Source organism: Venturia canescens, chromosome 4 (genome assembly GCF_019457755.1).
Source record: "Venturia canescens isolate UGA chromosome 4, ASM1945775v1, whole genome shotgun sequence".
In the NCBI taxonomy this organism is placed as follows: Eukaryota; Metazoa; Arthropoda; class Insecta; order Hymenoptera; family Ichneumonidae; genus Venturia; species Venturia canescens.
In genome coordinates, this window is record NC_057424.1 from 17,455,294 (window position 1) to 17,477,034 (window position 21,741).

At 35.7% G+C, this 21,741-nt stretch overlaps 3 protein-coding genes and 1 long non-coding RNA gene across 4 annotated transcripts; 1 reads left to right on the top strand and 3 right to left on the bottom strand.

Annotated features, from left to right (window-relative positions):
* Window positions 1–25: 25 nt before the first annotated feature.
* On the bottom strand, window positions 26–3,042 carry Bili (FERM domain-containing protein 8 Bili). The gene is made up of 6 exons (XM_043415970.1): window positions 2,390–3,042; window positions 1,644–2,102; window positions 994–1,448; window positions 670–828; window positions 422–593; window positions 26–229 (listed from the first exon to the last, which is right to left on the bottom strand). The coding sequence occupies exons 1-6, from the start codon at window positions 2,481–2,483 to the stop codon at window positions 189–191; spliced, it is 1,380 nt and encodes a 459-aa protein (XP_043271905.1). The 5' UTR covers window positions 2,484–3,042; the 3' UTR covers window positions 26–188.
* Window positions 3,043–3,243: 201 nt separating this feature from the next.
* On the bottom strand, window positions 3,244–5,650 carry LOC122408884 (eukaryotic initiation factor 4A-III). Its single transcript, XM_043415972.1, has 5 exons — window positions 5,349–5,650; window positions 4,853–5,188; window positions 4,432–4,654; window positions 3,960–4,214; window positions 3,244–3,845 (listed from the first exon to the last, which is right to left on the bottom strand). Exons 1-5 carry the CDS (start codon window positions 5,491–5,493, stop codon window positions 3,593–3,595), a joined length of 1,212 nt encoding a protein of 403 aa, XP_043271907.1. The 5' UTR covers window positions 5,494–5,650; the 3' UTR covers window positions 3,244–3,592.
* Window positions 5,651–11,832: 6,182 nt separating this feature from the next.
* On the top strand, window positions 11,833–21,542 carry LOC122409654 (uncharacterized). Its single transcript, XM_043417382.1, has 9 exons — window positions 11,833–11,987; window positions 13,846–13,983; window positions 15,050–15,217; window positions 15,303–15,608; window positions 16,120–16,193; window positions 19,921–20,068; window positions 20,407–20,574; window positions 20,920–21,059; window positions 21,196–21,542. Exons 2-9 carry the CDS (start codon window positions 13,851–13,853, stop codon window positions 21,361–21,363), a joined length of 1,305 nt encoding a protein of 434 aa, XP_043273317.1. The 5' UTR covers window positions 11,833–11,987; window positions 13,846–13,850; the 3' UTR covers window positions 21,364–21,542.
* Window positions 15,901–18,087, bottom strand: LOC122408633 (uncharacterized). The gene is made up of 2 exons (XR_006260508.1): window positions 17,102–18,087; window positions 15,901–16,369 (listed from the first exon to the last, which is right to left on the bottom strand). It is a non-coding gene; the product is annotated as an uncharacterized lncRNA (long non-coding RNA).
* Window positions 21,543–21,741: the final 199 nt, after the last annotated feature.

The window sequence follows — 21,741 nt, forward strand, 5'->3', positions numbered from 1 at the left end:
TTTTCTTTTCTTTGAAAGACCTAAAAATGTACCAAAGTTTTTTTTTTATCAGTCAGGTATTGTTTCGTTTCGAATGAAAATACACTTATTTCCGGGCAAGAACAGTCCTTTGCTCGATATCACCATTCACTTTAATCCTAAGTAATCCTAAGATTTTTTTGTTTTTCGTCGACTTAATTACTCGTGATTCATTGAAAGGACCAAGAGCCCATTTGTCCGATACAACGTCCTGAAACAATTTGAATTCAGACGACTCAGATTTTTGCTTCGCAGTCGCTTCGAACCGAAAATTGATGATATTCGAGAATGAAATTTTACCACAGTCTTTCACAGTCAATAATTGTATGATTTTCGAAAAAAAAAAAAAAATAATTGTTTTACTGAATGTAAAGTTTTGTTTTTGCAAAATGGCAATATTTACCCTGATCATCGAACGTTGCGAGAGTGAATTTACTGAGTTTGTTAGTCCAACTGCCAACGTTCGTAATAACGGAATTTTCAGTTTTATTATTTTGATTGGTCGGTTCGGGATTAACTTCACTGTTGCGACTTTCCTCCGCGAAACCGGAAATGAGGGTATCCATCATTATTGCCTGAAATTGAAGGAATGTTTAATATAAAAATCGCAAAAATGCTGTCACAATATGCACTCTCTTCGCTTGAACTCACTTGTCTGGAAAAGACTTGAAGTATTTTGTAAACTCGAGCACCGTTTTCACGAACCGGAAATTGGAGAAACAGGCAAGGCAGACAATCGGGATTCCTTTCATCCGATGGTTTCGCCATTTCCCAGCTAAGCTCACAGTATTTTAATCCTAACAACAGACTCTATGGAAAAAAGCCATCTCATTAATGATGCCAAGAATGAATTTCAGTAAATTGTGATCGAAAATATTGTGAAAATGATTCTAAATTTCTTCGTCGCTGTTTTTTATACATTTCTTTTCGATTTTCAAAAAAATCATAAATAGCGTAGAAAAAAAAATTACTTACACAATGCATATCATCAACAATGTAAACACCCGTTGTATTTATAGCTATGAGTACCGATAAATCTCGATTAGTGATCCACGAGGCGAGTCCACGGACTGGTCGCTCGATCTGGCCTTGAAAAAAAGCTGCTCCATAGGTCGGTAGACCCCAACAAAATTCGATATACTTTCTTACAAGTTTTCGCGTGTTCGGATTAGTCCCCGAGTGATTGGGTATCCGTTTGTACTGTTCGAGAAGTCTCGCTTCCGGTGCACCTTTGCCACCGACAAGGCCCAGACCAAGACCCAGACCGAGCAGCAAACTAGGTGAATTGTAATGATGAGGCAAAAATCTGGCTCGATGTTTTCGAAAGTAGGCTAACGTGTGAGTTTGTGGATTGTAAGGTCCCAATTCTATTCGAGCCTGTAGCGCCCCTAAGCTCGCATAACGTGCTTGCCCCTCGCATGGATATCTGCCTGGAAAAAAATCGAAAAATTACGTTTTTTTTTTTAATACAAAATTCAATTGTTCAGTGTATGATTTATTATATCAAGTAACGAAATGAAATTAATCGATAAATCCAGATAGCGTAAGCGAATTGAGAACCCAAAAGCATTTCACTGTCTTAGAATTTTTTTGATTGATCATTTGGGTGTGATTTTGATATTTACCTTCGAGCACGTTGTGCCTCGCCTCAGCATAAAGTAACTCGAGAGTTTTGGGGTCCTTCACTTGCTCTTCCTCGCGTCGTGACAGAAAAACATTTCTTCTAAAATACAACAATGGTTCTTCGTCGTCCGGACCATCTTGGGAGCCATATTTCTTGACGAGGCCTGACCACTTCGCTGCCAACTCCAGGGGTCGATGATCCGGTCGCAACTGCACTTCCAATTGGGAACAACAGAGCCATAACGCGAATACCGGTTGACTGATTATCGGAGGCGTTCTCGAAAGGCCCAGCTCACTTTCGCATTGTACGATATTCAATATTTGTTGTGAGGTTGTACTTCTCTCGACTTCCATAGTCATGAGTACACCCGACATCAAATAACAAGCAATTCGTACACTCGCACGCGGAGACACGTACAGTTGTTGCTGCTGCATGTTTTCCAATTTCGGTGCTTGAATGTCTAACAAAATAATTCAATGTGCAGGGATTTAAGGTTTCTCTAGAAGAGGAATGTTTGTTGTTGAATGTAAAAATCTTTTTTCAAACGATTCTCAAATATTTGACAATTTTTAATCCCGTTCAAAATGAATCAACTAAGATGAAGTTACTGAATCTCGAACTCACAAGACATTTTTTTTTATCTATTAGTGATCTTTTAGAAAAATGGAGCTGGATGTTGAGGAACTGTGAGTTTCCTTGCAACAAAAACTTCGAAACTCAGTCAGCTTCGTTGAGCTTGATACTCACGAGGTTGATTGTGATTATCTTTGTTGTAGTCATTCTGAAACCTTCGCAAAGGTTGACCTCTTCTCATCGTGTTGTCATCTTGTTGATTTTCCATTGTCTTCGGGGTGGATTTTTCGACTAATCTCGAAATATTTTCGACGATTTCAATATAAAACTTTCAACGTGGTATAATGTAGATTTCCTAAGATTTTCTGCCTTTTCCTTGTCTCGGTGAACAAATTTTGGCCGAGCAATGTTTACGAAATTTTTCTTTCTCCATCACTCTCCACAAAGAATTCTACTTTTTTCGCGAATATTAATATTTTTTTACAAAAAGAACGCTGGAGCTGCTTTCCAGCCACGAATCCACTTCTTTTTGCCTCATTTTTTGAAACACTTTCGAAATTTCTTTTAAACGCTGCTTTAACCTCCAGACGATCACGTTTTGTTAACTTTTTCCATATTTAAAATGACCGTGAACCTTGTTTGTTTCACAGAGTTAAATTATAGAGAATTATCGAAAAGAAATTACAATTAAACAATATTTTATCGACTAAATTTCATAAAAAGCCTCAATCAAAAACAAAACCATTCAAAGATAATAATAGAGATTTTGCTCTGAACAGCGCTGGAGCCACGGGGGTAGGTATTGATTTTTTTCACTCACTACACAACACGGCTGTTATGCAGACTGAGCGACCCTTCAACATTTCATTGCCAAAGCGCTTGCGCCCCTTCGTATCGTTCACAGCAAAATTAACTCGAAAATTTATATTTTAATTTCTTCTCGTAAAAATATTTCGAATTCAAAATGTGCATATTTTGAGTGTTCATAATTATATTCTCAAATTGGGAAGCAAAGTAGGCAACTTCAGTTTACGCTGAAGAATGACACAGTCGTAAGACGTTTTTTTTTTATTATTAATCTCTTTACTTTAATTAAATCTCAATTAAATCTACCTCCCACGAAACAATTACATCGCTTCAGTGAATTTGTTATCACTGCATCGTTCAATGAACAAAACTTCATTTAATAAGATTGTTGCGCAATCGATATTGCTTTAGCTAAATAACTTAGAAGGCTAAATAACTTAGCTAAAAAACTTAAACGTAGTTCTTTTCGAACTTTTTTGAATAAAGATTTCAAATTTTATTATACAGTTTCGGTCGTTTGTTATTCTTTTGCATATTATCTTACTTAAATATTTCAATAACTCGAGCTATTTAGATTAAATCGGCGACGTTCATCGGCATTTCGTCGATTTGCGTTGAATAATACTGCTCAATATCACGGAGAATTCGGATATCGTCAGTCTTTACAAAATTAATGGATACACCCTTTCTTCCGAATCGACCCGATCTACCTATTCTGTGAATATACAACTCACGGTTGTTTGGCAAATCGTAATTTATCACGAGCGATACTTGTTGAACGTCGATTCCTCTTGCCCAAACGTCCGTCGTTATCAAAACCCGACTGTAAACATGAGAAAAAGGACAGTGAATATGAATTCAAATCTTCGCTGTATGTGAAAATTGGAAAAAAAAGTTTAAAGGTCGATTACGGTACGAAAAGTGAGTTTTTCCTTACCTTTGTCCAGAACGGAATTCTTTCATAATATTGTCTCGTTCTTTTTGTGGCATATCACCGTGCATCGAGCAGACGGTGAAATTGGCTTCGCGCATTTTTTCTGTGAGCCAATCGACTTTGCGCTTGGTGTTGCAAAATATTACGGCCTGCGTTATCGTCAGGGTGTCGTAGAGATCGCAGAGCGTGTCGAACTTCCATTCTTCGCGTTCAACGGCGACGAAGAATTGTTTTATTCCTTCGAGCGTCAATTCATCACTGGAAATAAAAACAATATTACTATCTAGCAATACTGCGCGATGGTATCGTAATTTAAAGTTTTGAATTTAAACATGACTTTTTTGAAAATAATGGTTTCTATGGATTGCAAATTCAACTCATTCTCATTTATACATTACTGGAGATTTAAATTCTAATGATTTGAAGCACAAATGTAAATCATTGATAACAATCAATTTATGATCAACCAGCTTACCGTTTAACCAAAATACGAATGGGATCGGTCATGAATTTACTCGTCATCTCAAGAATTTCATGTGGCAGAGTAGCTGACACAAGAACTACTTGGGTCGCCGGTGGTAAGTATCTGTAAACGTCGTAAATCTGCTCTTTGAATCCTTTGTTGAGCATTTCGTCCGATTCGTCAAGAACCAACATTTTGATTGCTCGTGTTCTCAAAACACGTCTTTTGATCATGTCTGAAAAAATGAATTAACTCAAATGTACTGAATGCCATAACAATGCGTAATGAAAACTATAAAGCAGTTATATCATGACAGGACAGCAATCCAACAAGTTCGGCCTTTGACAATATTACAAATTTTTGTTAAATGATTTTTACAAAAAGTATGTCCAAGCGGATTTCGCTTCTATTGAATAGAAAAAAAATCACTTACCGAAAACTCTTCCCGGTGTACCAGAAACCACATGTTGTCCATAGTCGAGCTTCCTTATGTCTTCACCAAGATTTGTTCCACCGATGCAGGCATGGCACTGTACGTTCATAAAATCTCCCAGAGCAAGAATAACCTTTTGAATCTGGACAGCCAACTCACGAGTGGGTGAAAGAATCAAAACTTGAGTTTCTCGTACTTGCGTATCCAAGGATTGCAATATTGAGATGGAGAATGTGGCGGTTTTTCCGGTACCGGATTGTGCTTGGGCTATAACGTCGCGTCCTTTCATTATCGGTTTTATCGATCTTTGCTGTATCGCTGATGGTTTTTCGAAGCCTAATTAAAGAAAAAAAAGTTGATAAAATTCATTTGAATGAAGTAAAAAATTAAAATACATTGAAAGCAAATTTGTTTTAGTGTCATTAGAGTCGTGAAAAGTAAGGTTATGCCGCGAAAATGATGTCGAATATTTAAGAATGATATTAAATAAAAATACCGTAAGCATAAATTCCTCGTAGAAGCTCGTCCCGAAGTCCCATATTATCGAAAGTTGGAATAACTTCAACATCTTCGCTCGTTTCGAATTCGACGTTTGATAAATCTTCTGTTTGGGCAACACGACGTGACTTTCCCTCAGCCATTTTGTACACCAATATTAGGTTATGAACTAAACAGGGAGACTAGAGCGAAAGAGTCTACACGCCGCAGAAAACTGATACGTACTGACGAGTCTGACGACACTGGCGTACTCGTACTGGTACGTAGTCAAGCGTCCAGCGTCCAGCGTCCTACAGTCCTACGTCCTCGAAAAATCCCCCCTCAAATTAGTTCTGAACTTACCACCAGGAGTGCGTTTCATTTGGACGCGCGCGCGCGTAATGCCCGCTTTCTCCAACGTTAATCTGAGTTCAAACTCGGTTCATCCTGTCTCGAAACTATATGAAAAAAATTGAACTGAGTTAGAACCGTGTCGGAGAAAACGACCAAATCGGGAAGGATTAAACGGGGTTTCCATGTGAGACTATTGTTCGATGAGGTGGTTATTAATAACTTTTACAGCCGAAACTTTTTGTTGAGGTCATAAATCGCAGGTACCGGTAATCTTTACCCGTATCGCGACGCAGGTATATCCTAGGAGTGTGCGAATAACATTCGAATCGAATCGAATCGAATAATGATATTCGATTCGAAATTCAAACCGAATATTCGAATTATTCGAACTATTCATATGGCTCGAATCATTCGAATAATTCGAACTATTCCAATGATTTTTCTTTATTGCCAAATAAACAACAATTATGGATATATCGATGAAAATTTTTGTTCCTCGGTTGTATTAATTAGAGTATTTGTTTTAATATCGAATCTGTCAAATTCGGATAAACCGAATTTCTTAAGAGCTATAAATTAAAAACTCCATGTAATTGCTAAAAAAAATATAGGGGAGAGTAGGGCAAAGTGGAACAGGCGGGCAAAGCGGAACATTCCCCCGAAAATTTAGAACCTTTTTTTTCTCCATTGAAAATCTGCAAAATTTCGTTTTTCCGCAAAAAACATGCTACAATAATACTCAAAATTAGGTGTCGAATTTTTTTTTTTTTTTAATTGAGTTTTTTTTCAATCAATAAATTGAATTATCAGCTCAAGACCTCAAGATAAGCCGTGAAATAGTTATTATCATAGAAAATATGGATACATCTACCATATTTATGTGATATTTGTACTTATAATCTCATTATATATAATACGGTAACTTCATGTTACTCTTATTTTTCAAGGATACATACCTGAAAGTAAGAAAAATTACAACTTTTTTGCTTTTTTGGTAATACCATGGAAAATGATGTTTGTTCAATAAAACAATAGCAGTTGTTCCTCCTAGCGTCTTCGAATGAGCTGATCCCATTTCGATCTCCATCGAAGAATTCAATCGTGGATTCTGACACAAATTTTAATCTGAATTATTTTAGTTATACTATTTTTTTTTCCACATTTCAGACGAAAATGAATGTGATGAGAACAGTGCGTTTGTTCTTCTTCCATTGATCAATTTCGTTTCATAAATTTCAACCAAGTACTATTGAAATAGAACGTCAAGAAAGGAAGAACTTTCAGCAAAATTCAAAATAAATTCAAAAATTAGGCAAAGTGGATACAAAAAAAAACGTCCACATTATCGTTTTAATATTTTCAACGAAGTTCCGTTCAAATAGAACGTGAAGAAACGAAGAACTTTTAACAATATTCAAAATAAGTAAAAAAAATGGGGCAAAGTGGACATAAAAATTTTTTCGCACAAAGAAAAGGCCACTTTTGCCCCGTTTTTTAAATAAAATTCAAATTTTATTTAATTTCACCACACATCTGAGAAAATTAATCAAAATCTTCAAAAGATCCTTTTTTTCGAGAGGGAGTCCACTTTGTCCGATAATTTTTTTTTTTTATAGGATATGAGAAACAGGTATATACATTCCGGGCATAAGAAATCTGCTTTGATGCGTAATTACTCGATAACTAAGCAGAAGAAAATTTTGAAAAAAATTGTGTTTTTGCATTTGATGTTGAAGAACATTATCACCAAATTTGATCAATTTCTAATTATTTAGATTTTTGTACCAAACATCCTTAATACAGTAATAGTTGACAAAACGTATATAAACCGACACTAGTTTAACTGCTTATGGTGTCCTCTTGCCCCACGTTCTTCCATAAGAGTACCATGAAAGTTATCGTAAACGAGATAAAATTGTATAAATATCAAATATATTGGATCATTTCAATGATCGTAACTATTTCACGGCTTATCTTGAGCTGATAATTCAATTTATTAATTAAAAAAAAAAATTAATTAAAAAACAAATTTTTTTCCTCCAACTTTGAGTTTTTGAAGCATGTTTTCAGCTGAATAACGAAATTTTGCAGATTTCCAATGGAGCAAAAAATGTTCTAAATTTTCGGGGGAGTGTTCCGCTTTGGCTTACTCTCCCCTATAATTTTCAATCATTATTTGAAGAATGATTTGTATTACAATATTTTGTTATTTAAGACAAATTTAAGACATTTCAATTAATAATTCGTCTTTCAATGAAATAATTCGATTTACTGGTTCATTTCTACTGGCTTATTACGATCTCAGGATTACTTTAAAAGAGTTTTCAAAATAAAAGGTCCAATACCCTATTACTGGAAAAGGAAAATAATTTTTTTTAAACATTGTTGAATATTTTTCAAAATTCACAAGGAATGAATATATTTCAGTTTGATAGTTGAGCACTCAATTTATGAAGAAATTCGAATTTTTCAAATTCGAACTATTCAAATTCGATTCGAATCGCATAATTCGATTCGATTCGTCTCGAATAATTGTAAGTTCGAATATTCGCACACCCTTAGTATATACTCGCAATAATCTTTTCGTTTTTAAATGAAGAGTCGACTTTGCGAAGTACGCAGCAAATTCATATTTATATAGAAGGATCGATCCTTCGGCCTGAGAGAACGCCGGGGATGAATCAACAAAAGATGGTTCTTCGTGTGTTATTTGTAACGGAACATTTATCGATACCCAGAATTCAAGGTAGTAATAGCTAAAGGCGTCCCTTTGTTATAAATGTCTGGCACTGAGTAACGCGGTTAATGATTGCCGGTCTTCTATCAAATACCTGGCGTCTGTGCAACGGCAGACATATACCTTTTGACACCCAAGGAGCAACCGGGAGATGTATATGACTTACCTTCGAATTAAGAAAACTCAAAATTCATTAATTCCTTCAAAACACCTACGGAAACAATAACGTCTTCCGTTGCGTGACTACACCCCGAAAAAGCAATTAAAGCACTTATTTTAATTGCACCAGAAAGAGGTACAATATACCAATTATGTGAACCGGGCACGCACTACGATACAATTCAAAGTATATAGAGGTAAAAAGAGTCCTCCGAGGCGGCTATCGCAGAAGACACTGGAGTTTCTTGTCGTGCCGACGATTTTGAACAAGACTTTCAGATTCCAAGAAAATGATAAATTCCATTACCAATTAGCAATTTTAAGGAAATTTGCCGTTTGCGGATTGAATTTTCATAAGTCGTCTTCCATCCGCAAGTACTTGGACGACGTTTATTTATATAGCCATGCATGTGAGCGCTTTTCTCAAAATGATGTTTGCGAATAGCTTGTTGATAAAATATCCCAGACTGTCGAGTCGATACTTACCAAAATTTTACCGCATGTTCTTCATTGCTATGGCTATAGCGCATATCATACGATTTTTGAAATTTTCAGTTGAAGTATTTAAAAAAAAAGTGCTTTTTTCGAAAAATGGCCGTCATTTGGTCATTAAAAAAAAAAAATCCTATGGTATGTGCTATAGCTATTAACCTACTGAATCTAAAACCATTTTTTTCGCCTCATCCACTCCAGACCTATCTTTTTTGGGACTTCCCCCCCCCCCCCCCCCCCCCGCGCCACTTGTCTCCATAGCTAGAAAACCCATGACTAAAATCATGTGTGATAGTCATACGGCCTTGGCTAGAGGGTTTCAGTATGACACAGGGCGATTCTCCATCGTGTCATTTGCCTCCAATATATATAGATACACCGTTGACGACCATACAACGGCGAAGTATATCTATATTTTAGGAAAACTGTATTGAAACGTTAGATTATATCATTCTAAACCCGTGGCAGCTGTCAACAGTGTAGCGACCGCGTGAGGGGGCCATTTCTGTGGTGTCAAAAAAAAGGTAATCGATGTCATAGCAATACGTCTGAAAACACTCGATTTAAGAAATTTTCCGCGTAGCATATTATAGCCTGAGCGCATTTTTACAAATATCAAAGAATTTAGCCAAGACGTGAAAAACTGTTTTCAGAAATTTTTAGTGTTGCCTGTACTCCGAAAAATGAAAATAAACGAAATCAATATTTTTTTTTCGGAGCTCCATCGAAAATGGTTGTTAGTACATCAAAGAAAAGTAATTTCGCAAAATTCCAGATTTAAAAAAAATGTAGATAGTGCCCAAGTCACTTTCGATTTTATTTTATTTTTTCTCAAAAATCACGAAGCGAAACATTTTTTTTTGCTTACATAGCAGAAAGTGTTAATGTTCCATGGGATGATGAATCTTCTAAAATAATTTTGTCACTGTCAACAAATTTTAAAGGCTGTCTTGCATAATGTATTTCTTTTTTTCTATTTATTTAGCTATAAATCATAAGATAAAAAACGTGTGATCAGACAGCTTTTAAATTATTTTCATCAACAATTATATAAGTCTTACAACAATGAAGTGATGATAATAATAAAATTATCAATGAACTTTCACCGCATTTCGAGCATGAACTTGGCAGTCGTGATTGTTAGGAAGTTCAATTTTTATTTTATACATTGGAGTGGTCGTTATTTGGGCTCAAAATTTATTTTACCCCTTCCGCCCCCTAAATCGGTTCGAAATACATAAAAAGTAATACTGTCATTTTTTCAGATTACATATCAGAAACAATGCTTAACCCTCGACCGCGGGGGTTAAAGTCTTCCGTTTAAAATACATAGGATTTTTAAACAAAAAAACGCATTAAAAAAACGTCACAAGACCGCCAAAAGAAACAGAGAGTGCATTCTACTTGAACGCTGATAGCGTTAATAGCGCTATTTTGCGTTTGACTTGGCGTTGTAAACGCTACAAGCGTTTAGATGGGTGCGTTTAGAATTGTGTTCTCAACGCTCCCGACGTTCAAGTGGTTGAACGCATCCACCGAGAGAATCGTTAGTCTGTTATCTCTGTCATCGTACTACTGCTGGTTTCGCTGTCTTCACTTTTCGATGAATCCAGTTTTATTTCGTCGAGTAATTGAAAAAGAACAAGATCACTTGTTGGTTCCGCCAATTTGTAATCGCACCAAGTCGAACATGACGTGAACGCAACCAGCGTCACCGCGTTCACTTCAAATCGAACACGTTTTATGCCCGTTTTCTCCAACGTTAATCTGAGTTTAAACTCGGTTCATCCTATCTCGAAACTATATAAAAAAAAATTGAACTGAGTTTGAACCGCGTCGAAGAGAACGGCCATAAGGATGTATGTAAGATCAATTCCGCAGTACATCTATTTATTTTTTAAGGTTATGTCTTATGTTAAAATGTCAATGGGAAATCATTTTTGTTTGCATTTTATAATTTTTAATATAAAAACTATGTCATTTTGAATCATAATTTACGATTTTTAATAAAATTAATATCCAATTTGATAACTGTGGTCAAGCACAAGCGAGCCAATCAAATTACATGTTCGATATAGCGGACGTACTAACTACAGAACGCCGCTGATGGTCGTTTTCTCCGACGCGGTTCAAACTCAGTTCAATTTTTTTCATGTAGTTTCGAGATAGCATGAACCGAGTTTAAACTCAGATTAACGTTGGAGAAAACTGGCATGAAACGTCAAAAGTTAAGTTGAAAAAATCGATAAAACTTTGAAGTTTCTAAAAATTTTTTTTTTGGCCGTGCGTTGACAACGATTCATACACTTTTTTATCATTTTAGTTCGATTTTGTCAACTTCCGGTACAAATGACACGGATTTAAATGCGGCTTTAATTCTTAAATATTTCTTTTTAACCATCGGCTAAGTACCTTTTTCTTTTGTCAGACGATGCAGCGTGATCAACTCTATTAAATATTTCAAATTCATGAAAAATTTGACACCTCGATATTTTTTACATATATCCTTGTCAGCAGCGTCCAAGCAGAATGTACCCAGAATCAGCAACGCTTACAAACGCTTATGGCCGTTTTTCTCTGACGCAGTTCAAACTCAGTTCAATTTCCGTTTCATTACCGTTCCAGTAACCGGTAATAGTAGAGTTCAGTAGTATCATATAATGGTAAAATGAGATACTTTCAATCGGTAAAACAGATCGTTATAGCATAATAACCGTCAATTTATGGTTTCGAAACTCGACACAAGTTTTCTCCAATGGTTTATCCCCGCCACTCCAACTGGCATCTCGCATCTCTTGACTCTCTTCTCTCTTCCGGCAAATCCGGCATAATAAAATTGTTGAAGCTTGCAGCTCGCCGGCATAGCAACTTCGTTACTTCCACATTCAATATCGTTTTCTTGATCATCTCACAGACGTAAGTGACAAATATTTATCACAATAATTTCGTCTATTGTTGTAGTGTAACTTAATTACTATTTTTCTCTCATATTACTGTTGCAACTATCGTATAAGTACCGGTTGTAAGAACGCCCATTTTATATCAATTCTCATGCTTCAAATCTGGATCACTTATATATTCATTGTTGCCGACCGGTTGCCCGGTGACAATGTACGCCTCGATTTATGAGCATTTCCATGTATATCATTTGGAGAAACGCCTGGAAAGTAATGTAGCAAACTCTAATCAAATTAGATCCTAAACCTACCCTGCACTCATTCGAACTAATTAATTGGGGGGGCAATGCTTAATCATATCGTTTAAAATGCATCGTATATGACACGGTTCGGTTAAATTTACATTTTTAAGGGGAAATTTATGATTAGGGCTTCTTGAAAACGTTCAATAAAGATCATTTAGGAGAACTTCCCAGGGAAATCATAACAAAAATGCCACTCCATCGCTGCGTACCAAGGTGACCACGGTCAAACCGTGTATTGCGCACTTGTCAACACGTCAACAACAGCGTTTTCAAAGATCCAAAATATTAAATGTGTATTAAACCGTGTATTGCGCACTTGTCAACACGTCAACAACAGCGTTTTCAAAGATCCAAAATATTAAATGGTATTCTTAGTTTTTGTAGCCCAAATAACAAATAGTGACTCCGTGAACGCGCCTTCACCCCGCATATTGCGTTGTTCCAAACGAAGCTCGATGATCTTATGTTTCTCGTGCGGTCTTCCTACTTCTCTTGTTTTCAAGTATTCACGAATCTTTGTCGGTAACAATATATCTGAAGATAGCTATGTTTGCATCTGTCAATGATATCTCTCTATTTTCTCTCGTCTCTATTTTCGCACAATGTTGTTTTTTTATCGACTGTAGCGAGATTCAAAATATTCCAGGAAGACGAGTAAATGCGTCAAAAAAATGGATTTTTTCCCGTTGATCCAAAAAATATCACTACGTTAAAGTACTATATTTGCTTTATTCATGTTGAAAAAAGAAAATTAAATTCTCAATTGTTACTGCTTAAATTTTGTGAAAAAAATGTAAATATGTTTCATTTAAGATGGTTTTGATTCGCCTGGTGACAACGGGCTCGTACTTAAAACCTATAACTACCTTGTTTGTTCACTCTTATCAAAATAGTGATAAGATTAGTTCTATTAGGAAAAAATGCTAACTCACGAGAAGTTATAAGAGGCCCAAACTTTTATCACAATATATATAGACATTTGATTGTAAAAGTGCATCTGTCTTCATTTTAATTTTTAACTTTCGTACAATCGGTCGATCAACTGTCCTGAAATGTAAGCGAATAATGCTGACTCATGCGGGAAATCGTGATGTAAGAGTCACTTTGCTCCTTCGCCTCTCATGCTCATGGTTGTGTAACCAGTTTCCTGTATTCACCATCAATAATGATAAATTAAATAATTTGTTTTGTTTTCCCCAAAGTAACTGAGTATTTGAGCTCAACACAAAACAAATAGAAATAACAAAAAAATGCACAATCACTGTAAATTTCTACTGTCGATGATAATTTATTTTTTGTTTTAAAAAATGCATTGTATTTGATTACAGTGCATTGAGTGATCAAGTATGATCCAGAATAAAAAAAAATTTTAGCTTCGATAAAAATTAGAGCACATTATTCAATTCATTGAAAATATTTGTCCTTCATAGTGAAAAAATAAAAACTTATAAAATTAGTTTATGAACAATCATATAAGGAAAAAAATTTAAGGCTGAAAAAATTGCACCATGAACAGCGCGACTGAAAGTCATAAATCATTACTTAAAACAACGCACGTATATGTGATTGCAGGGAAAATGCCAAGCTACAAGCTGACTTATTTCCCTGTAAAAGCTCTTGCAGAGCCAATTCGTTTCATCTTCGCTCACGCCGGTGTGGAATATGAAGATGACCGATTTGACCGCAACGATTGGCCAAAATTAAAACCTGGTGAGTTAATATCATGTTATAGCATTGATCAGAATCAGATATTTCACTTGAGAACTATCTGATCTTCGTCACATAGAGTTACCCTTGATGGTAGAAAAATTCACAGCGATCGCTGTCATCATGAAAGTATGAGAAAAAAATTTCAGTCAATTTGAGAGGTGCTTCACAGATATACTTTATTTTTATTGACTATTTTCTTTCTACAGATTATTTAACAAAAGAAAAGAAATTGAACAAAACTTTGGAAAAAATGAACTTTGGAGTGATCAGCCTCGACGAGTTTCTTGTTGATCAACTGTGAATAAAAAATTCGTTCAATTTTTGGGCTAAAGTATTGAGTTGAAATCATGGCTAGTCCAGCTCACTTAGTTTTTGTTTGACTCTGATGACTTTGTCCACGATTGTTGAAAAAAAATGATTTACTTTCTTAAAAAAAGTTTTAATAGGTATATTTTTGCAGTATTTTGCAGAAAATTATGAAAATTGAATTTTACTGACAACTCAAAGTGTGCAACCCTCGATGGTAGCAAAATAATATTGGGTCTTTGAGTTTTACAATCAAGTACTGTTCCGAGGATGAACAATGGTGTTGATTCAAAGCAACTATATGAATGAACAATCGATGTTGCTGCTTCTGTTTTATCAAATGATTTTTTTATCGATAAATTTACCATCACTATTTCTATTCTTCTCTTCATGTTTTGTCGATCGTTTGTCCAGCATTTTTAAGAGGATTATCATCAGGCAAACAGATTAAAGCAGGTGTAAGATGAAGACTTATATACATTCCTTTTACATCGTATTCACGATATTGATTCATTATTATTTCAGTTGATGAAACGTGTATCATTATTTTTGAGGTTGAAATTGATTGTTATATTGAACTCTTATATTTTTGCAACATCATGTTAAAGTTTTCATTTGAGCAGTACAATGTGATTTTGTTTCTTTCCTAAATTTCATAACAAAAAATCGAATTTGCTATGAATTTAGTCGCAACTCACAAAGAATAAAAGATTCATCGTAATAAAAATGGAAAAAAATATTATTTATTTGTTCATAACAGAAATGCCATTCGGCCAAGTACCAGTTCTCGAAGTGGATGGTAAGAAGATTCATCAGTCTGCGGCAATTTGCCGCTATTTGGCAAAGCTGCACGGCCTTGCTGGCAAGGATGACTGGGAAAATCTCGAGATCGACGCTACCGTCGATACGATTCATGATTTGCGTTCGAGTGAGTGACTTTTAAAACTGACCAAAACTGTCCAAAAGTTATTCAATGACGAGTTGAAACACAAAATGTTTTGAATTCTCCGCAGAAATCGGTGCTTATCACTACGAGGCGAACGAGGAGATAAAGGAGAGCAAATACGGGCCTCTGACCAAAGAGATAATCCCCTTTTACACCGAACGCTTGGATGCTCAAGTAAAGAAAAACGGTGGTTATCTCGTCGGCGGTAAATTGACTTGGGCCGATTTAACTTTTGTCGCTCTTCTCGACTACATCAATTTCATGACCAAGTTCGACATCACCGAGAAACACGAGAATCTCCAAGCCTTGGTTAAAAAAGTTCTCCAACTTCCTAGCATCAAAGCGTGGGTGGAGAAACGCCCCAAGTCTGACTGTTGAAGAATCAAAGGAACAGAGCACCGGATCGACGAACGTTCAGCCTACTATTTCTTATTGCATTTCAATCAAATATATTCTTATAAATTTCATAATATCAATCGAATAGGCGAATAGTTCGTTCGGAATTACAATATATCGTTGTATTTTGCATTTTAATAAAATACTCATTTCAGACTGAAAATAAAGAATTTTCCCATCTCAGCGTAACCTTCCTGTGAGACGGAGAGTTCGAAAAGTCTGTGCAAGTTCCCAAGCACTTACGTTTCTCCTTATTGTTCTCCAATCGCTTATAGAAATATTCCAACTGTCAATTTATTCAGAAGAATACTCAAAAAAAGAAAACAAATTATCGAAATATTGGAACAAAAGTACATTAGCCCTCTCACGTTTTTTACAAAACTAAATTCATCATTGAGTTTCGTGACTTTGATGATCCAAACTCTGACCAAGTGTAATGAAATTTGCTAAGTCCTTTTCGACTCGATAAAAATCATTCGATTTTTCAGATATAAGAGAATTGCTATTGATATGGATTTGGTTTAAGTGGCTTCGTAATCGATATGCTGCCAGCGATCGACACGTAAACATCACTCCTTGTTACTAAGTGTAGAATCCAGTTATATCATGAAAACTAACAATGATAATAACTTCTACGAAGTTACGTGTCGTTTGCGGTGTGTCAGCGCGAGGATAAGCGAGTCCTATATCGTTGGGGAATGGATGGAGACCTTGACGACTGTAAATACGCGCAGATACCTGTTGGAATGTTATAAATCTCTATACAAGAATATGCCAACGTAGATTATTTATATTCGAACAAACTTTTGAGCTCAGAAGATTATTCACTTTCCATCTGTATAACAATTCGTTTATTTTGATAACTGCAAGTCATTGCTGATATTGAATAAGAGCTTATTCCTTTTACAGCGTGACTCAAACTCTGTGCAGTCAGAATAAAAATTGTTTTTCTAGATATCGAATACGTGTACAAATTTTAGTGTCATTTAGACTCATTCCTTTTCATTTTTACTTGTAAAGGAATCAAAGATTGTGAAACTATTGCAGTTCATTGGGAATTCATTCATGCAAAAGGGACATTATTGTAGGACGACGTCGGAGCCTTTTTATTTTACTTTGTTTAAAGGGCAGCAAAAATTCAGTAGGTTTATCCATTTTTTTATACTAAAAACGATTCAACTTTAAACTGCATGAACATTTTTTATTCCGTTGATAAAAAAACACTCGCACAAACGAACATTTTTCGTCAGAGTAATTTGAAAACTGTCCAAATCCGAGAGCGTGCTCTTTGACCTTAGAAAATGGTTTTTTGCCATCGACAAAAAATAAAATTTAATTGAAACCAATATTATATGTAATATAATTCAAACAATGTGCAGAAGAGCCTTTGAATTGTGCTCGCAAGTTTTTACAGTCACACATAAAAAAACGAGCCTAACGAAGCTAAAAATAAATGAACCAACATCATACCGTATCATATTGAACTTTTTAGTTCTCTTTCACGAATCATTATCATCAAATGAATCAGTACTGCCAAGGGAATCGTTAGAGCCAACGATGAGTGATAAAGTGGCTGATACTCAGCGTAAAAATGTACTCGTAAAGATCGTATACAGACACAATTCGAAACTCATCACACGTCAGCAAATTAGTCGATACACGTACATCGACTGTGCGTGTTTTTAATTAATTTTAACTACATATTTCTCTTCACTGAACGGTGTGATACATCGAACAGCGCTCGTGGATATCGCGTACACAAACATTCGTCCAGCTCGACTGGAGGCACGCTGCAAAGTGTATTTTTGTAACAGTGTTCGTGAGGAAAAGAGGGGATGCGGTACTGTGCGATTAGTAGATCATGTAATAACCGACCTTTCTGACACAATAATAAGTAACTCTGCGAGCTCGCATCGAGCAGTGTTCCACTTCCCGTCGACAGTCGCACACGGTACGTGTTTTCACAGAAATCTTGAGTAATAATCCTTCTTTTATTTTCTGTATAAAAGCAGCGTTTTTTCGGTTTTTTTACGAGTTTCGATCGTATTTGGTTTTTTGAAGAATCGAAATCGTTTTTCGCGTGGAATCTTCATTGAGGCCGGTAACGAAGTAGTGTTTGCATCTTTTTGATCAACTTTTTCAATAAATTTCCAACTCGTAACGACACTTTTGGACCGAATAATGCATTCGGGTAATTGCTTAATGGACCAAACTCGACTGAGTTTGATGAAAAGTTTTTTTATCATTCAACGAATTGAAATTATTCGAGAAATTCGTTTTTTTCATCAATTGGAATCGTAAAGCGGTATTTTCCTCCTCGCAGTTATTTGAAGGATTTTCCTTTGGAAAAACTGAGATGAAGAAGTCTGTTTTCTGAATGTTTAGCCATTGTAGATTAGTTTGTTCTTTTATGGAACTCGGTTTATGAATTTTCAACTCTTTTGTTTCAGTTTGTTCACTTTGTCGAAGTTTTATCATCGTGCAAGCAAACCGGTGTCATCGTGCTAAATAACCGCGTCTTTGCTGCACGATACCCTCTGTTTAGAAAATAAAATGAGTTTTTATCGTGCATGGTAATTACATAACATGAGAAACGCAGTTTTATCGTAAGTGTGCGTGACACGTTCATGCATGAGTCGAGCCGTTATCTTTGGTGTGTAACAAAATTGAATAGCAGTCTTTGTTTTTGTATTTTTGTATTAATCTCATTTTCCAATGCTTTTTTTAAATATTCTTAATTCAATTTGGAACAGGTTGTTGAAAAAGAAAAATAAATAAGTACATAAAACTGTCAAAAATTCGTGAGAACAAGTTCGGAATTGTCAAAAAATCAGATTTTGCTTCCACAATATGTCAGTGGAATATTCCTTGACGCGAAATTTCGACTATTTCGAACGTCGGAGCCTGTGAACTTGACTCGGGTGGCCTTGGAGGCCAAACCCACCGCGAATGAAACTTCTCTTTGACATTCACTCTTTCCAAAAATCGTTGTTCGGTCAGTTTTATAACAGAGCAGATTAGCATGCCTGAGGAAAAGAGCTTACAAATGACTTTCAAAATTCGCTGCACTGTTAAAAAAAAATTCTTTTTCCAAGTAATTCAAATTATTTGAGGGAAATTCATTGGCTACTAAAATATTTTCATTTGGGTTGGATAAAAAAATATTTTACGTCCAATAAATCATTTTTTTGGCAGTTATTGATTAGTCGTTATAATAAAGGTTCTTGAAACTAAATACCGTTATTTAAATTAAATACAGAATTGCTACCAATAGCAAATAATATATTTTCGTGGTAAATAAATAATATTTTTGGTGGCAATATTTTATTTTGATGACATACATGGAAATTACTCATGAGAAATATGCAATATTTTCCATTGGAAACACGCAACGTACTTGAAACAAGTAATTGACTTTTATTCCAGCAATCACATTACTCTTCGGTATAAAAATAAAAAACTTTAATCGAAAAAATTTGTATTCCAGGAAGAAGAAACAAATTACTTTCTAAATTAAGATTGTACATTTTTTTCATTTCGAACAAAACATACTTTGGCTGCAAAAATTCGAAAGCTCTGTCGAAATTTTTATTTAGTCAGCCGAATTAAATTGACGCATTGTTTGTAGTGAACGTGCAATCTCGTCTATTAACGGTCCATTATTTTTAAGAAATTTATATTTGTTTTTATAAAAATATTAAATTTATGTCAAAAACATATTTACATGGAAACAATAATGAATTACTAGATAATATACAAATAATTCATTTATTTGCATTAAAAAAAAGTTACTTGTTTGAAAAAAATTTTTTTAACAGTGTGGATTCGAGGCTTTTCTATCTCCAAAATAGTGACATTCTACGGTTGAAAACGCTCTGTAAATGTTTCTCCCCCACTAGCCCGCGGAGAAAGGGGATTTCATCTCTTACGAAAATGTCAAACTTGTTTCCAGAAATAAGTATTTTGAAGCCCTCGAAAAAAGATTAGGCTCAATTTTTATTCCAGCGTTTAGGTTTACACCGGAAATGAGAAACGAGGGAGGGACTCCAGGGTTCGAAATTGGTCCTTTACCCAAAAGTATCAGTAATTAGCTTTCTCGAATTTGAAGAAACCACGTATTGGGGTCTCGGTTACAAAATTTTGTCTGTACCGCAGAGGCATTGAAGTTCCTGCTGATCGTATTCGATTTCTGTAAACTATATCATAACGACCGCGTCTCGTTTTCACTATTCCCTAATGTTCGATTTTCCAGGATGAAATCTAGTCATTTTTGCGAATTATTATTACAGGCACAAGCAAAAAACATGTCGAGCTACAAACTGACCTACTTCAACATCACCGGGCTGGGTGAACCAATCAGATTCATGCTGAGTTACGGAGGCGCTAAGTTCGAAGATGTTCGTCTAAGTTTCGAAGAATGGCCCAAACAAAAGCCAAGTACGTTAAATCAACCTGATAAATGATCGTTTGGAAAGTAAATTTTTCAAAAATATCCTCTACAAACAATGATAAAATGAAAATTATTTCCAACAATCGATGACTCAATATAAGTGGAAAAACAATCCGGTTAACTCGCCGCCTGCAATGTGCATTAAAATTTCTGCAATTCACATTTCTATAGACTTCAGTGAATTATTCTGGAATCGTGTCATACAACAAGAAGAATGCGATGGAATTCATGATCGAGACACTCTCCAACGAGCCTCGATAATCTGAAAAAAAACTAACGCAAAATTGGTGTTAATTACACGTTGTTTATTAATGCCCTGCCCTAGATATGCCAATGGGCCAAGTGCCGGTGTTGGAGATCGATGGCAAGAAATACCATCAGTCCAAGGCAATCGGACGTTATCTGGCTAAGAAATTCAATCTGTATGGCAAAGACGACCTCGAGGCTCTGGAGGTCGACGCTGCTGCTGATAGTATCGATGATCTGAGAATAGGTATACAACGATTCAGCACTATAATAACATTCAGTACATTCCCTAAGCATTTCTCGAGTGCACGTGCAAAATAAAAAAAGGCCTCAGTATTGGAGTAATTTTATGGTTTCGCGTGGAGCAATGACAAGACGATTGATGGAGCAAACTTTCAGAACGTTTGTGAATATACAAAGGCCAATTATGCGTGTAAATTTTTAAGTGCGAGTCGACCTGCCTCGAAATACTAAATTTCCTTTCTCACACTTCAACTGTTCCGATTATAATACCAAAATACGAAAGATAGTGAAAATCGCACGTTATTCGCGTCAACTTTGAATTTTTAATACTCGCCTCTTCTTTTAATAGCTTTGTCAACCTACTTCTGGGAAAAGGATCCCGCATTCAAGGCAAAACTGAAGGACGTTGCTTTCCAAAAACTTCCAGTTTGCCTCGACAATTTCAACGCCCAAGTGAAGAAAAACGGCGGCTATTTCGTTGGTGGAAAGGTAACTTGAAAAGCCCCGGAAATGTTTCTCCTTTCCATGCTACCGCTTTGAACGATTTACATTATCACGTCAGATCGACAATCTTTCTCTTCTCATCACTGTGAGAAATATCGCTTCATGGACGCTGTTTTTTCAGGCTTCCTACGCGGACATCCTTTTTGCAGGTTTTTATGGCTATTTCAGCCACGTTCTCGGTCACGACTTCGCCAAGGATCATCCTGAGTTGAAGAAACTCGTCGAGAAGATCTACGCTAATCCGGGCATCAAAGCTTACATCGAAAAACGCCCGAAGACTGATTTCTAAATTACAACACACATTATGAAAGCCTCATACGAAATTTAACAACCCTCGATTTTGTACTTTATACTTCTTACACACACGAAATTTGCTTAGCTCTTGATCCAATGAAGGAAAGAGTACCGTATATTTTCGCTTGTTCTTGTAATTTTTTCACGTCAAAATACACTATACACACAAGTTCATGAGCAGCGTTTGAATTTTGAGTTTATTTTTTTCTGATAGTTTTTCATTCTCCACTCAATACAAAAAAAAAAAGCTGGAAAACTTAGAATTGAGGTAGGAAAATTCTTGAGTTACTCTCACACAAGGTTATCGTAATCCAATGGATGACTGTCTTCTGTAAAAAAATGTTGTGTGCCAACTCAATGGAAACCTTGAGGA